Source organism: Lycium barbarum, chromosome 10 (assembly GCF_019175385.1).
Source record: "Lycium barbarum isolate Lr01 chromosome 10, ASM1917538v2, whole genome shotgun sequence".
In the NCBI taxonomy this organism is placed as follows: domain Eukaryota; kingdom Viridiplantae; phylum Streptophyta; class Magnoliopsida; order Solanales; family Solanaceae; genus Lycium; species Lycium barbarum.
In genome coordinates, this window is record NC_083346.1 from 16,208,120 (window position 1) to 16,221,935 (window position 13,816).

At 35.7% G+C, this 13,816-nt stretch overlaps 1 protein-coding gene across 6 annotated transcripts; it reads right to left on the bottom strand.

Moving 5' to 3' along the window:
- Positions 1 to 4,021: 4,021 nt before the first annotated feature.
- LOC132613645 (serine/threonine-protein kinase ATG1t-like) lies at positions 4,022 to 13,516 on the bottom strand. Of its 6 annotated transcripts, none has more exons than XM_060327765.1 (11): positions 13,134 to 13,511; positions 9,108 to 9,225; positions 8,948 to 9,006; positions 8,104 to 8,168; positions 7,931 to 8,024; positions 7,780 to 7,860; positions 7,594 to 7,705; positions 7,387 to 7,512; positions 5,065 to 5,150; positions 4,676 to 4,913; positions 4,022 to 4,587 (listed from the first exon to the last, which is right to left on the bottom strand). In XM_060327765.1, the coding sequence occupies exons 1-8, from the start codon at positions 13,371 to 13,373 to the stop codon at positions 7,445 to 7,447; spliced, it is 837 nt and encodes a 278-aa protein (XP_060183748.1). In that variant the 5' UTR covers positions 13,374 to 13,511; the 3' UTR covers positions 4,022 to 4,587; positions 4,676 to 4,913; positions 5,065 to 5,150; positions 7,387 to 7,444. The 6 variants fall into 6 exon arrangements, with proteins under 6 accessions (XP_060183748.1, XP_060183747.1, XP_060183751.1 ...); XM_060327764.1 differs by having other exon boundaries at positions 6,151 to 7,512; positions 13,134 to 13,510; XM_060327768.1 differs by having other exon boundaries at positions 5,065 to 7,512; positions 7,594 to 7,645; positions 13,134 to 13,516.
- Positions 13,517 to 13,816: the final 300 nt, after the last annotated feature.

The following is a 13,816-nucleotide window of genomic DNA, read 5'->3' on the forward strand; positions in this document are numbered from 1 at the left end:
TGCATCGCACTCAATGTCTTTCTTAGCATGTCTTTATGTTACAGTGATGTTCAATATAGGAAAGTTGGTTCAGTTTGCTTCATTTGTTATTCTACCTTATCAATCAGGTACAAGGGCAGAATACAAAATTTTCTTATTTTTATTGACTTAATGTTTCCTCTTTCTGGAAATTGGTGTCTCTGTCGTCAGTTTCTCTGTCATCAGTTTTACACGATTTATTTGTTTGGAAATTATAAACTGTATGTGTAGCTGCCTGTACATTTGTTACTCACTCTAATTTGATTTTATTTAGTATGATGATGATGTTAAATGAAGAAGTGGGGATTCATATAGCCGACCTTAACTTGATTGGGATTGAGTTGCTGCTGTTGTACTCATCCTTCAGTTTCGCTACTTTGGGATTAATGCTTAGTTGTTTGATTGATATTGATTGACCCATACCTCACTTATCTGCTAAATCGAGTAATAAATGATCCCCAAAACTCTGTTGGTTGCCTTGTTTTTGTGCTGCATTGTTGTCTCGAACTTTAAAGGGGAGTAACTTCCCTTTTAACATGCTAAATATGAGGTTCAGTGCCATACTATTCCAATCCTCCTTGTCATTTTTCTCCTTCCTCTCTTCTTTCTCCTTTCCTTGTCTTCCTTTCCCAACCAGCATCCACTTGTTCATTAATATTGGACAAAGTTGATATCTAATTGTGTTTAAGGTATCTCTGATTTATTTATTTTTCTTTATCGAAATTCTCAATGTTGTGAAAATTTGATGTATAGAAAGCTGTACTAATTTGTATTTCTAACTTATAAATACTTTCGTTATGTAATCTTGTTTTTTTGGTAAAGACTTTCGTTATGTAATCTTGTTCTTTTCGTATTAACTTCTCTCTCTCTCTCTCTCTCCACCCTATTTTAGTTTAAAATTGTTTATTTCGTTGTTGTTCATGACATGGGTTGAGGAGTTCACAAATTTTGGATAGAATAGAATTTTGGATATATGTATAAACGACATGTCCTTCTTTATCCGTTTCCCCATGCATCACTATGGAATTCTCTACCTTCAAGAAATGATATGCTTTCTATTCCACTTGGTGGGAAAGCCTTGTGTACATCTTAGTGTCTATTATTGTTAACGTGCAATATCAGTGAATGAAATTAAAAGTTAAGGACCATGCACAGTGGAACACATCTGCTTGTTATCCATTTCCCCTTCTCACTCTCACACTCTCAAGCATGCAAAGACACACTGTCTGGGAGAGGGAGAGTTAGAGAGACTAGAAATCAATGTTTCATTCTACCTTAGTATCTTCGACTGCTTTAACAGACAAACATCATGCATTTGAAGTTGTCCGGTTTTGGCTATGAAGTGTTTCTTCATCAGACCTTGTTTCAAAGTGGATGGAAGAAAGTGAAAAGCTTGCAACAGTCTATTCCAAATGGCCCGAGAAAATTCTCCTTCAATAGTATTCATAGAATTGACTCCCTATGTGGCCAAAGAGGTGAGGGTACTGAGAGTGAAGCATCAAGACGTATCAAAACTGAGCTTCTTGTACAGACGCAGGTAAATTATATTCTGAGGATATATTGGAACTGCTTTCTTGTTTCTTTGAGTTCTTATTTTCAACTATTTAGCTACTGGCAGAATTATTCCTAAGCGAACTCGTCATGGACTTTTTGCTTGGAGTTACTTAGGAATAGTAATTAGATATTACACATTATATCCTGGCTTGGTTTGGGATTTGAGAAAAAACTTTTATTCAATAGGATAGGGCTTTGAGTCTTCATTTTTATTTTTTATTTTTGGATAGATGGAGTACAGAATGTTTTTAAGCAATTGTACAGGAGTTGAGAGATCTCAGGTTTTTGGTGTTTCCTTTGGCTTTGAATACCGTTACAACCTAATGGTATGATCCTTACGAACTTGGGGGCAATTCCTTCAGCTTCCTTTCCTCTTGCCAATGCTCTTCGGTTCTGAGAACAGCCATCATTCTCACTTTATCAAGGCTCTTTTGTTCTTTGACCTTTTCTAAGCCATCATGCAACATAGAGCCTGTTTGGATGGGCTTATGCCTATAAGCTGCAAACAACTTATAAGTTAAAAAAAATAAGTTGGGGTAGTCTAACTTATTTTTTTTGGCTTATAAGCTGCTTTAGATAAGCTAAGTCAAATGGGCCCAATTATTTTTTTGAGCTTATTTTAAGCACAAAATGACACTTTAAGCTGGCCAGCCAAACACTCAAAAAAGTTGAAAACAGCTTATAAGCAACTTATAAGCCAATCCAAACGGGCTCATAAAGCCCTTTCATTCTATCATTTCCTACCCTTGTTTGCTGTGCACATTCAGTATTTTGAACCCTATAACTACTGCGAACTTGTTTTGCATCAGGAACATGTTCATTAAAGTTATAAAGTTCTCTATTCCTTGAGCAACTAGATAGGAAAACTGAAGGTTTTTCAGATTCAGACATTTCTGTATGTGTATGTATCACAGTTTCAGATAAAATCGTTCTTGAACCACTAGTATGTTTTTATTGAGTACTGGTCTAATATCCCAAGCAAATCAGTCAGCGATGTTTCTTAAAGGTGGCTGAAGGTGCTCTGTTTCTGGTCTTCCTTCAAATGACAGGTAAAAGAAGTCTTGTTTGATCCTGTATGTAAAACTCAAGATGCTGAGTTTTCATTTAGAGCAGTGATGGGTTGTGGGTGCCTTGTGGACTAATATGCGGGAGCTTGCAGCAAAAGGCCTAGCTTCAAAGGTAACGACACGGGCTGCTTCTATTACATTCTGATATAGTTGTAGTCGTGCCTTCTATGATCTCCCCCCAATGAATTGCATAAAACATGCAATGGAAATTGTGTCGTACTTGCCACTGCAGAGCGATGGTTTCACAACAAGAAGGATGAATTAAATTCTGCCATGGAGGTGGATACTGAAAAGCTCCAAGGCTTATGCTGTCTGTAAAGCGGTTTATTAAACTATTAAGATTTTTCATTAGCGAAGCTCTTCAATGGGGGAGATCATTCTTCTCTGTGGTAATTGAATGGGCAGGGCATCCCCGTATTTGCGATTCTTGACCCAAGAATTTTGACAACTTCCTGATTATTTATCTCTGAAGTGTTGTGTGGTTCTTGTGAATAACTTTTCTCTACAGAGAATTTCTTAGGACCAACTTTCTGCTAATGCAGTATGGTTGTTTGTTGAATACCAATTATTGATTGGTACTACATAAGGGATTTTGACAGAGCGCTATGGAAACAGAAGCCAACCGTAAGCAAAGCAAATCTTGAAGTGCATGAGGTTCCCAAAGGATGAAGGCTCTTTCGTTTGCTATACAATTATGTAACTATTATTGCAGTGAATTATTTCATATTAGTCATTGCTTCAATAAAACCTAACAGCATGTGATCAAGAGAAATAATCCATCTTGGTTCTTAATTTAAGGACCATGGAGCTGATGTTTGATGATTACTGCTTTTGCTTTGCTGTACAGCTCAATTTTAGTTTGTCAAAAAGCATTTTATGAAATTTTACACGTTAAGACCATCGTATAATGGTAAAGGAACATTAATGTTTCTGATGGAATGAAAGTGATTTTGTTTTTGTACTAATAAGCATTATATGTTACCCTTTACTTTATTTTTCATTATCAGCCCTTTACCTGTCGTAGAGGTATGTGTAATGGTACTTATCCATATAATAGGTGAGATGCGGGGCATTCAGATTAAGATTTTCAATGATTTCAATCCAGTATTCATCTTCCCTCGGGAGATGGCCATTCATCGATATTTCTTGTTAGGCCTTTGCCCGTGATAGGCCTTTGAATATTTCCATTTGGTCTCTACACACGTTTGAAGAGAGCGTTGTTAATAGTTTAATGTGATGGTGCTTCTCCTATGATCTCTCCTTTATCCTGGAAAATGATTACCAGTCATACCAAATACACCTGTTTACTTGATGTTTGAGGAATGAACTTTTGAACCTTTGAGCTGTATACATATATTAGTACCAGAAAAAACTGGGGGAGATAGCAGTAAAATCATCTGCAGTTCAACAGGTGTGTTTCTCCATTCAAAACCCAACAATATCATTAGGACAAATTTACAGGATTCTGCAATATAGAGTTTCACTGCGTGGCCTTCAAAACTGGCTCAATCACTAGAGCAGCGAATGATCTAATCCATTTGATCTATATATATACTCCCTCCGGATAGAGTTCACTTAGCCATTTGTACACCCCTTAAGAAAATACCAACTCCTAAACAAAAATAGGTAATTTGACTAAACTATCCCTAATTAAATAGGCATTGGAATTTGATCATATAACACTTCATAGGGACAAATATGAAAAAACAAGATTAATTCTTTCTTGATTTGCTAAGTGGACTCTTTTGTTGATCCAAGAAAAAAAGGCTAAGTGAACTCTTTTTTTTATCCGGAGGGAGTAACAATTAACACCTCTCCATTTATTTCCCAATCTCTCCTCTCTTCTTCTCTGCAATATTACCTAGCAGCGGCTCCTGGTTTGTCCTCTGCTGTATTTTGGAGGATTCTTCTAAGCAAAATCAACTGTTATCATCCAACAATTAATAATCTGTATAACATAAAATCAACAAACTTATCATTTTTGTTGGTACAAATGATTTTGTGAAAGTGGAATAAGCACTTTGTTCCAAGATTACCTTGTCATTCATTTCTTTGAGAGCCTTTAGTGTTGTGTACTCAACAAAAGCATAACCTTTCGACCTCTTGGAAATTTTGTCCATGATGATTTTAACTACTAGGATACAAAGAAAGATTTAATAGCTATTACTTTCTTACAACAAATATTACGAAGCAGAACATCTTCAGACAACATGCGTAACACCCTGAACAAGTTCACCATAGCCTTCAAATGCTGCCCGCAGCATTTACTTAGACCTGTCAGAAAAAGGTGCATTACAAATAGTTATATCATGAAAATAAACAACTCTGCAGCAATGTGATCTCTTGTACTAAATGTAAAAGGGGTATTTTATTATGCAAGAAATAAACAGCACTTTTGGGAGGTGAATTTAGACTTGCAATTTACCAGTCACAAAAAGCTTGGTTCTAACATCTGCCTGTCCATTAGATGCTACAGATTCCTGAGAATCTTCACTCAGCTTCAAATCCCACCTGAGATAAATATAACATGTATATCAAAAAATTAGGGGAGGACAGCAGGAGATAATACTAGCTTCTTTTGTTTTTCTGAGAGAAAAGACAACACCATAGCCTTCACTTTTCCCGCTTTCCTCCTTTACAAAAATAAGTCAATAGAAAGTGGTATCAAATTGCTGATTACAAATACAAATAGCCATAGAATTACACACTGATAGAAAATTGCTGAGTTATTTGTAATAAGGATACAGAACAGAGGGATTTTTAACAGAAGCCCAAATAAAGCTTCCTACGGGAAAAATAGCTGAAGTTCTCTTTAGTTGGGAGGCAGCTGGAGCTGGAGCTAGAGCTGATGACAGAAACAGATGGAGGATGGTCCCTGTTTGCATTTGGTGGGCAATTTGGAAAGAAAAGAACTCTAGATGCTTTGAGAACAGCAGCAACACAATGCAGGAGATCAAACTTAACTGTATTAAGCTTTTTTCTTTTTGGTGTAACCAGATCTACCCAGAGGATACTATATCTATCCTAGACTCATTAGGTTCCTGTTAGAACTATAGACTGGTTTTACACTCTTTTGCTCACTTGTAAATATGGTTTCAGTACAACCCATGTACTGTTTTGTGTTTAATACATACAACATATTACCTTCTCACAAGAAAAATAAAAAAAATGGAAAAATAAAATTCCAGCTATAAGAAACTTACACAAAACAGAACTTTTAATACCTCGTATCTACCAATTGACATTCAAGAGTAGAAACCTCTCACTCAAAAGAGCATGCACAAGAAAATTTAAAAGAAAAAGAATCTTTAAGTTGAGTTAACCCCGGTATACTAGATCTTTTTTCCAAATGACTTCCTGATACACTACATTACTAGGTCAAAATAGAGAAAAGTCAATAATTTATCACATTTCATATTTATAGCTTTCATTTTGATATTATTCTAGGGAGCACCATCCTCAATATCAGAGATGTAGCATTCATCAAGGTAAGTCAGATATGATCTCAAACCTCCATTGTCTTTATCGTCCGAGTCAAAATTTTCATCTGGCTGAACAAAATTTTCAAACCTCCATGATCTCATTGATTTGGTCCATTTAGTAGACTTAATTACTTCAGGGATGTTGATACACTGTGAATTGGATGGACCCGTTTTATACCATGGAAGAGAAAGTGTGCGGGCGAGAAGAAGCTTCAGTATCGGTGAATTGATTTCCTTAGCATCATGAACCCCTTAAACTCATGGAGAAACAGTCTATGAGATGGGAACCATATGATAAAAGAAGTGACTTCCACCCTTTGGGTAGATAAACTTCTCTCTGTTAGTCCATAGCAGTGTCCGACAGAGTCCCACAAGTAGGGAGACGATTGGGTTAGGATTCATCTGATCATCCTTTCAAGGCATAATATAAGTCGATACACAGAAAACCGATATAAAAAGCACTGCTCTAGCTCACTACATACTTCCCTAACCAAATTGAAGAAAATGATGCTGCAAGATGGTCAATTTTCATGCTCAACATCTAGAAAGAGAACCTTTTTGCTGCATTCCAAGTCAAATGTAGCCAACCTTCTTAAAGACTTCATGCGACCATTCTCTGATTTTGGAGAATAAGAATGGATGGACAAGTTTCATATTTGATAAGGGACAAGTGTACTGAGCTCTTTAAATGCGTCAGCAAACAACAGCTGCCCAAGAGGTGAAGGAACTTCATGAACTCCATTTAATCAATGTGAATTTGTGAAAACCAGTTAATTGTCCTCTACTCAGATGGCAAGGAATGATGATTTTTGAGGACGGAGACTTTAGATGGTTTTGGAGACAAATGATACTGACACTAGTTATACTGAAGAAATTTCCCCAGCTTGATATGATCAATTTGAAGAATTTAGAGAAAGCCATTTATTGTCCTTTAATTCTGATGGCCAAAGATGAAAGGCTTGAAGCAGGATAGTTTAGATGGTATAGGAGTCAATGCTACTCAAGCTAGTTATTAGAAGGGTAAAACCTGAGTGAATCATCTGTGAAAAGAGAACTAGGATGTACAATTGATATCAGGTTGTATATGACAATTTACAGACAAATGAAGCATAAGGGATGAGGTTGATTTCTGAGAATGACACCTTCACATGATTCAAAACTGATCGACCAGTGATTAGTGTAAAGTAATCAGCAGGAAAAAGAACTGATCTCACTAAGGTGACAAAGGAACAACAGAATCCACGTCTAAACATTGATGATTGTACCCGTCAGCACTTCTGCTCGTTGAGATATCTGGATCCTTTTGACCTCTAACAGAACCTTTCATCTCCCCCTTTCGTCTATCTTCAAAAAGTCATGTTGACAAAACTCTTTAAAAGAGATTCGTTTCTCTGCAGATATAAGGAGATTTATCAAACTTTAATGAGGTAGCAAGGCAATGCAAATGTTATTGATTACACAAATCTGCAGACCTGGATCAATAGACAATAGTCTTGAGCACAAGTCAACACAATCTGGGTGCAACTGCAGAAGAATTGGCTCATGGAAAGGAAGACGTAGAGATGCCTTTATATTCTGCAGTATCTATTTTTTCCAAAACATAAATAATTGAAGATGGTGAACTAACAGAGGAAGGCCTTTGCATTAAAGGCTATTACCTGAACACTAGTTCTACCACGGAAGGGAGGGTAACCATTAAGTAGTTCAAAAAGAATTGCACCGAGACTCCACATATCAACCTATTCAAAAGAATACGTGTCAGTTTGTCTAATCTGTGTAACATAGTTGTAGTAATTAATTAATTCTTACCTTGTCATCATATTTTTTAAATTGAAGAATTTCTGGAGCCATGTAAAAAGGGGACCCACAAACTGTTTCTGCAAGGTCGTTTGGATTTAACATTCTGCTCCAAGAATAAGAAGATAAAGAGATTGTTAATGATGCCAATCATTTGACATTCCCTGTATCTCACGTTTCTTTACCTTGAGAGACCAAAATCAGCAATCTTAAGAATCGGGTCATCCTCCATGCTAGATAAAAGAATGTTCTGAACCAGGAATGAACTAAATTAGAACAATATCGGACATATAAGTAAATCAATCAGAGAAACATCATGTATTTTGAGCATAAGTATTCAAAGGTGAATAACATTCAACAAGACTAAAAAGAAGAGAACAATGATGAATAGAACCTTTTTTTTTTTTTAATAAAGCAATGACGAATAGAAACTTGCAAAAACAAAAATAAAAAGATTACCAAGTAAATAATTGTAAGTCATGTGGCCCACTTGTAAATTTATTATGCCTGCTGTACTAAATTTTTGCAGGTTCCGTGTTAGGAGACGCTTTATTCATTTCTTATCATAGATATCTAATGCGATTTTTCTTCTCTTTTGGACACAATTTCTCCTACTCTATGCACTTTCATGCTTCCTTATTCCCTTTTTCACCGTATCTCAAGAATTAGGCCCTACTTTTATCTCTCGAACTTCCTTTCTCCTTCTCAATACCATTTAGTAAGTTTAACATTTTTTTTTTTAAATTCAAAAACTGAAGGACACCTAGCACTTGTAAATTACATGTGCATCACACACATTACCTAAAAAATCTGATAACCCTTAAAGTTTTAGCAGCTTAAAGTCTGTTTATTTTTATGTATGTTCACAAGTATTATCCATGCTTCATTAAAAACGGCGCTTAGGTTTTGTTGCAATAAGACCAAACCTAAAAAATCCCGTGCTGGAAGAAGCTAAACCCAGTTAAAAAATCTCTAGTTGTGCGAATTGAAATGTATTCAGTTTATGATCATAAGAAACAAAACTTATACCTCTGGCTTCAAGTCACGATGGATGATTTGGTGCATGCTTAGTACCTCTAGGCCAGCTCCTACAATATTGTAATCAGAATAGCATCAGTACACGAATTGAGCAAGGACGTCATGATAAGAAAAAAGAAACAGTGAAAAAGAATTCTAAGCAAAAATTTACCAATCTGTTTCATAAATTTTCTAGCTACACATTCTTGAACTCTGCCATGATTCTGAATATAAGAAGCCAGATCCCCTCCAGCACAAAACTCCAAGACAAGGAAAGTAGAGTTTTCAGCCTGAGGGATAAAGCAGTCTACTCAAATTAAGAACTGAGGGAGAAGAACAATGCTAGAGTTTCTGATTGCCAGGATTTGATATTTAGGTCAGACAGAGAAGTCATACAATTTTTTGTTTTTTAGATAAGGAATTCTTGCACTAAATTTTCTGCGTAATGAATATCAACATTTGCAAATTAAACATAAACAAGCCACACACTCATGCATGTCAACAAGAACTTCAAAGCTACACCCTCCAAAACCCAGAGAATAATCATCCCCACCATTCTCTTGTCGTACAAGAAGAGATCTCACAAGATGCAATTTTTTCTGCTGTATAGACTTGAGAGAAAAAACAATGGGAAGAATTCTATAGGGTCACAGCTTTTACTGTATCTAGTGTATAAACTATGATATACTAAATTACCGTTCGACCAAAAGCTACGATCAAGAACACGTCTTACTTTCTAGGAGTGAGTAGATTTCTTAAGGGGTGTGCCCAAGCTAAAAACATCATATATTATGGACCGGAGGGAATAGTAGTAGTAGTTGTTATATTCTATGAGGCATTACATATCAAAAGCTACGCGCATACCCCATCCCAAATGCAGCCTTTCGCTACTTCAACACTGTTTGCAATTGAAATGAAGTTAGTCTTTAATTCATCCTACCCAGACTACTGGTTGGGAGTTGGAACAACTTTCATCCACCATATAGTAATGAAAAAAATATAACCTCTACAATGAAGAGGAAAATTATGTTACTCCAACAGAATCAAGGAATGCAAAAGGGTTAACATTGAAAAATGAACTTGTATTTCTTTTGCAAAGAAAGAAGACCATGCTGTGTAGATAGCAGGACAAACTTCATAGATGAGCATGGATGACTCGGATTGAATCGTATAAACAGCTTGTACATACTATCGACATTGCTTGGTTTTTACAAATGAAAATGTTGACTTATCAAAGAAAAACATTGTGAGAACTGAGAACCACCGGTTCATGCAACTCCCAAGTTCTTTTAGGCAAGAGAAAGAGCAAGAATCAAAGACTATTTTCATAAAACAAAAGAAATGCAAAAATATAATTCCGCTGAAGATTAAAGGATCGGAAGAATTTGTTTTAAAGAAAAAGCTGGTTCCTGTCTTAAGACACCAATTACTTGATAACGCTAGGCAATCTCATAATTAGTGAAATTTCGCAGATGTGAACTTAGGTAGTTATTGGATTTACATTTAAAACAAGGCCACCTCAAAAGTGACAGCTGGATAGCTAAAAGGAAATAGCTGAGCCAGTACTCTTGATACTGTAATTTGAACAAGATGCATTTACTGATCTGTTCAGTTTTGAAAAACTGAACACATTCTGATTTTTGTTTGTTTCATTTTTGATAAGCTGCACAAATTTTGATAAGAGGCCGTTAGCTAATTGATCAAAGTCACCTTTACTAAATCACGTTTGGTGATTTGCTAAACAAATGCGAATAGTTTATCCACTAACTACACACTGGTTCCATTTATTAAAAGAACCACACTTATTCCAATTACGGAACTGATTTAACCTAAAAGACAGATGAAATCAGGTTATAAAGTTCATATCATACCAGCCCATAACACAAACACACACTTGGAAATCAAATATGAACCACTAATGTACTTAGGGGTCGTTTGGTACACGGTATTAGCTGGGATATCTCAGCACTAACTGTGGGATTAATTTTGTACCATGTTTGGTAGAAGGTATAAATTTATCCTGGGATAAATTTATACCTTGTACCAAACAAAGTATAAAGTGCATCCCAAACTTAAAGATGGGATATCCATCTTATCCCATTAATCCTATGATTATTTTATCCCATCTCCTAGATGGGATAAATTAGTCCCGGAATTATAATCCTGAGATAATTTTGTCTACGTACCAAACGACCCCTTAGAGTCGAATATAAACCACTAATGTACTTAGAATCGAATATATCCTGTAGTATTCTATTATTGTACTGTTATTTTTTTGGATAACTGAGAAATCAGTTGTTTCCCTCTTGGCCTCCCTTTACTATCTATCTTCACTTAAACACTAAAACTGGTTCACTGGCAAGATTGGAACTCCTAATGCACACCTACACACATAAATGTATTACATTTGCCTTTGAACCAAATGTTACTCCCAAATTCCATTAAAATAGTTCTAGAAAATCATAAACCGATTTGGGACTGAAAGAGTACTGTTCAACATGGGTAAGCGAAAAAAATCCCTAAAATACTCAAAAGTAAAGAAATGGGGTAAGTTTAAACCAAAGAGAAATTAAGACAGCACAAACCAGAAAGACGTCGAAAAGGCGAATGATGTTTGGGTGATGAACAAAAGACAAGAAGGTCAGTTCACAGTCCAAGCAATTCTTGAGTTGGCGAGTGTGCAATAACACTCCCAGGATTATTTATCCCAGGATAAAATAATGAAATGACAAAAATAGACCTAAGGTCCTCAAACCCTTTGTCTCAGTGTTTTAAAAGGCGTTTTCGGGGCGAGCCCTGGGGCGGGGCGTACCAAAAATGCCCCGGGGCGATGGGTCGAGGCGAAAGTCTCCAAAGGCGTACGCCCAGCAATTCGGGGCATACGCCCAGGCGTTTGGGGTGAGTTTTTTTTGTTGGGGCGTAAGCCCAGAAAACTTCTTCGAACTAAAACGAAATTTGTTAAATAAGTCCTTAATATAATGTCCAAATTCTCCAAAGTTAACATGTAATTACTCAAATGTTTTAAAAAGGAACTGAAACATTAAATTTAAAAGTCAAGACCTTTTTTTATTGCTAGAATGCCTAATATATATTTTTTTCCAATTATTTATCTTGTCTTCTACTATCTCAACAAAGTAACGAGCAGTCACTTGTACTTGTAAGTAGCGTATAATAGATTGTTCTAATTAATTTTTTTGTGGGGGTGAAACACATATATATATATATATATATAGATTGTTCTAATTAGTTTTTTTTCTGGGGGTGGAGCACATATATATATATATATATATATATATATATATATATATATTCTTTTTCAATTATTTATCTTTTCTTCTACTATCTCAAAAAAGTAACGAGCAGTCACTTGTACTTGTAAGTAGCGTACAATAGATTGTTCTAATTAGTTTTTTTTTTTTTTTGGGGGGGGGGGGGGGGTGGGGGGGGGGGGAGTGGGGTTGGAGCATATATATATATATATATATTACTTATTTATAATTTTCTTCATTTTTTACGCTATTTCACCTATTTAAAAGTATTTATTATAATTATATCATTTTATAAAATATTAAAAATTAAAACCCCATGGGGCTTACGCCCCGTGCCTCGGGGCTTACGCCTCACTGAGGCAGACATAAAACGTCCCGCCTTACGCCCTCGCCTTTTAAAACACTGCTTTGTCTACCAAATAAGGTGGAGGGTATTTTTGTAAACAAACAATATTTTCTTAGGAATTATGCAATGCATGTTACTTTAATACAACAAATCAAATAAACAATAAAAAAATAATAGTCCCTCTATCCCAATTTATGTGACACCTTTCGAATTTCAAGATCCAAACTAGTCTTTCTTTGACTGTAACTTTTTTATATATCTTTTTAGATATTTTAAATTGTCCTTATAGTACTTTTTACGTAATTTTCAAATATATAAATTTTATTTCAAAAATATTTAAAGATTCCATTCCGAATTCACGGTCAAAATTAAATTATTTTACTCTCGAAATTCAAACTGTGCCACATAAATTGGGTCAGAGGTAATACCGGTATAACTAATCCCAGCATAACTTGTCTTCAAACCAAACGACTCCAAAGAGCATTGTTCAAAATAGGCAAGCGAAAAAAAATCCCTAACACTCAAAGCAAAGAAACGGGGATAATTTAATTGATAGCAAAGAGAAAATTAAGACAGCACAAACCAGAAAGACGTCGAAAAGGCTAATGATGTTTGGGTGATGAACAGAAGACAAGAAGGTCAGTTCACAGTCCAAGCAATTCTTGAGTTGGCGAGTGAGCTTGTGTCGCTCAATTTGCTTAAGCGCCACCACTTTTCCGCTTGTTCGGTGCTCGGCTTTCCACACTGTTGACGATGCGCCACCGCCCAGCTTACACCTCACCGTGTACTCTCCCACCGTTACCTCATCACCTTCCATTTTCATTTTTTCCTTTTTTGTATACGCTCTCTCTGTGTTTTTTCGCTGGCTTTGCTATTAGGAGTAGACACAGCCAGACCTCTACGTGAGCATTCCGGAACCAAAATGACCCCAAAAAAAAAATCTTTTCAATCAAAATACCCCCAACAAAAAACAAAGGTGACGTCATTATCTTTAGCGCAGTAAATGACCTAACCGTAATGGTGCGGTTAAGTCGTTTACCATAATAGAATATTGCATTATAGAATTAGTAAAAAAAAAATCTATAGCGTAGTATTTTACTGTGTTATAAAAACAGTAAAAAAAATGGTTAATTTTATTTTTTGCAACACTTAATATTTTTTTCATATTTTGACCAACGATTAGTCATGTGTCAAAACTACGAAACGTCAATATTTTATATAGAACTTGTTTTTTTTTTTTGCGTACAATAATATAGGCTCAATACA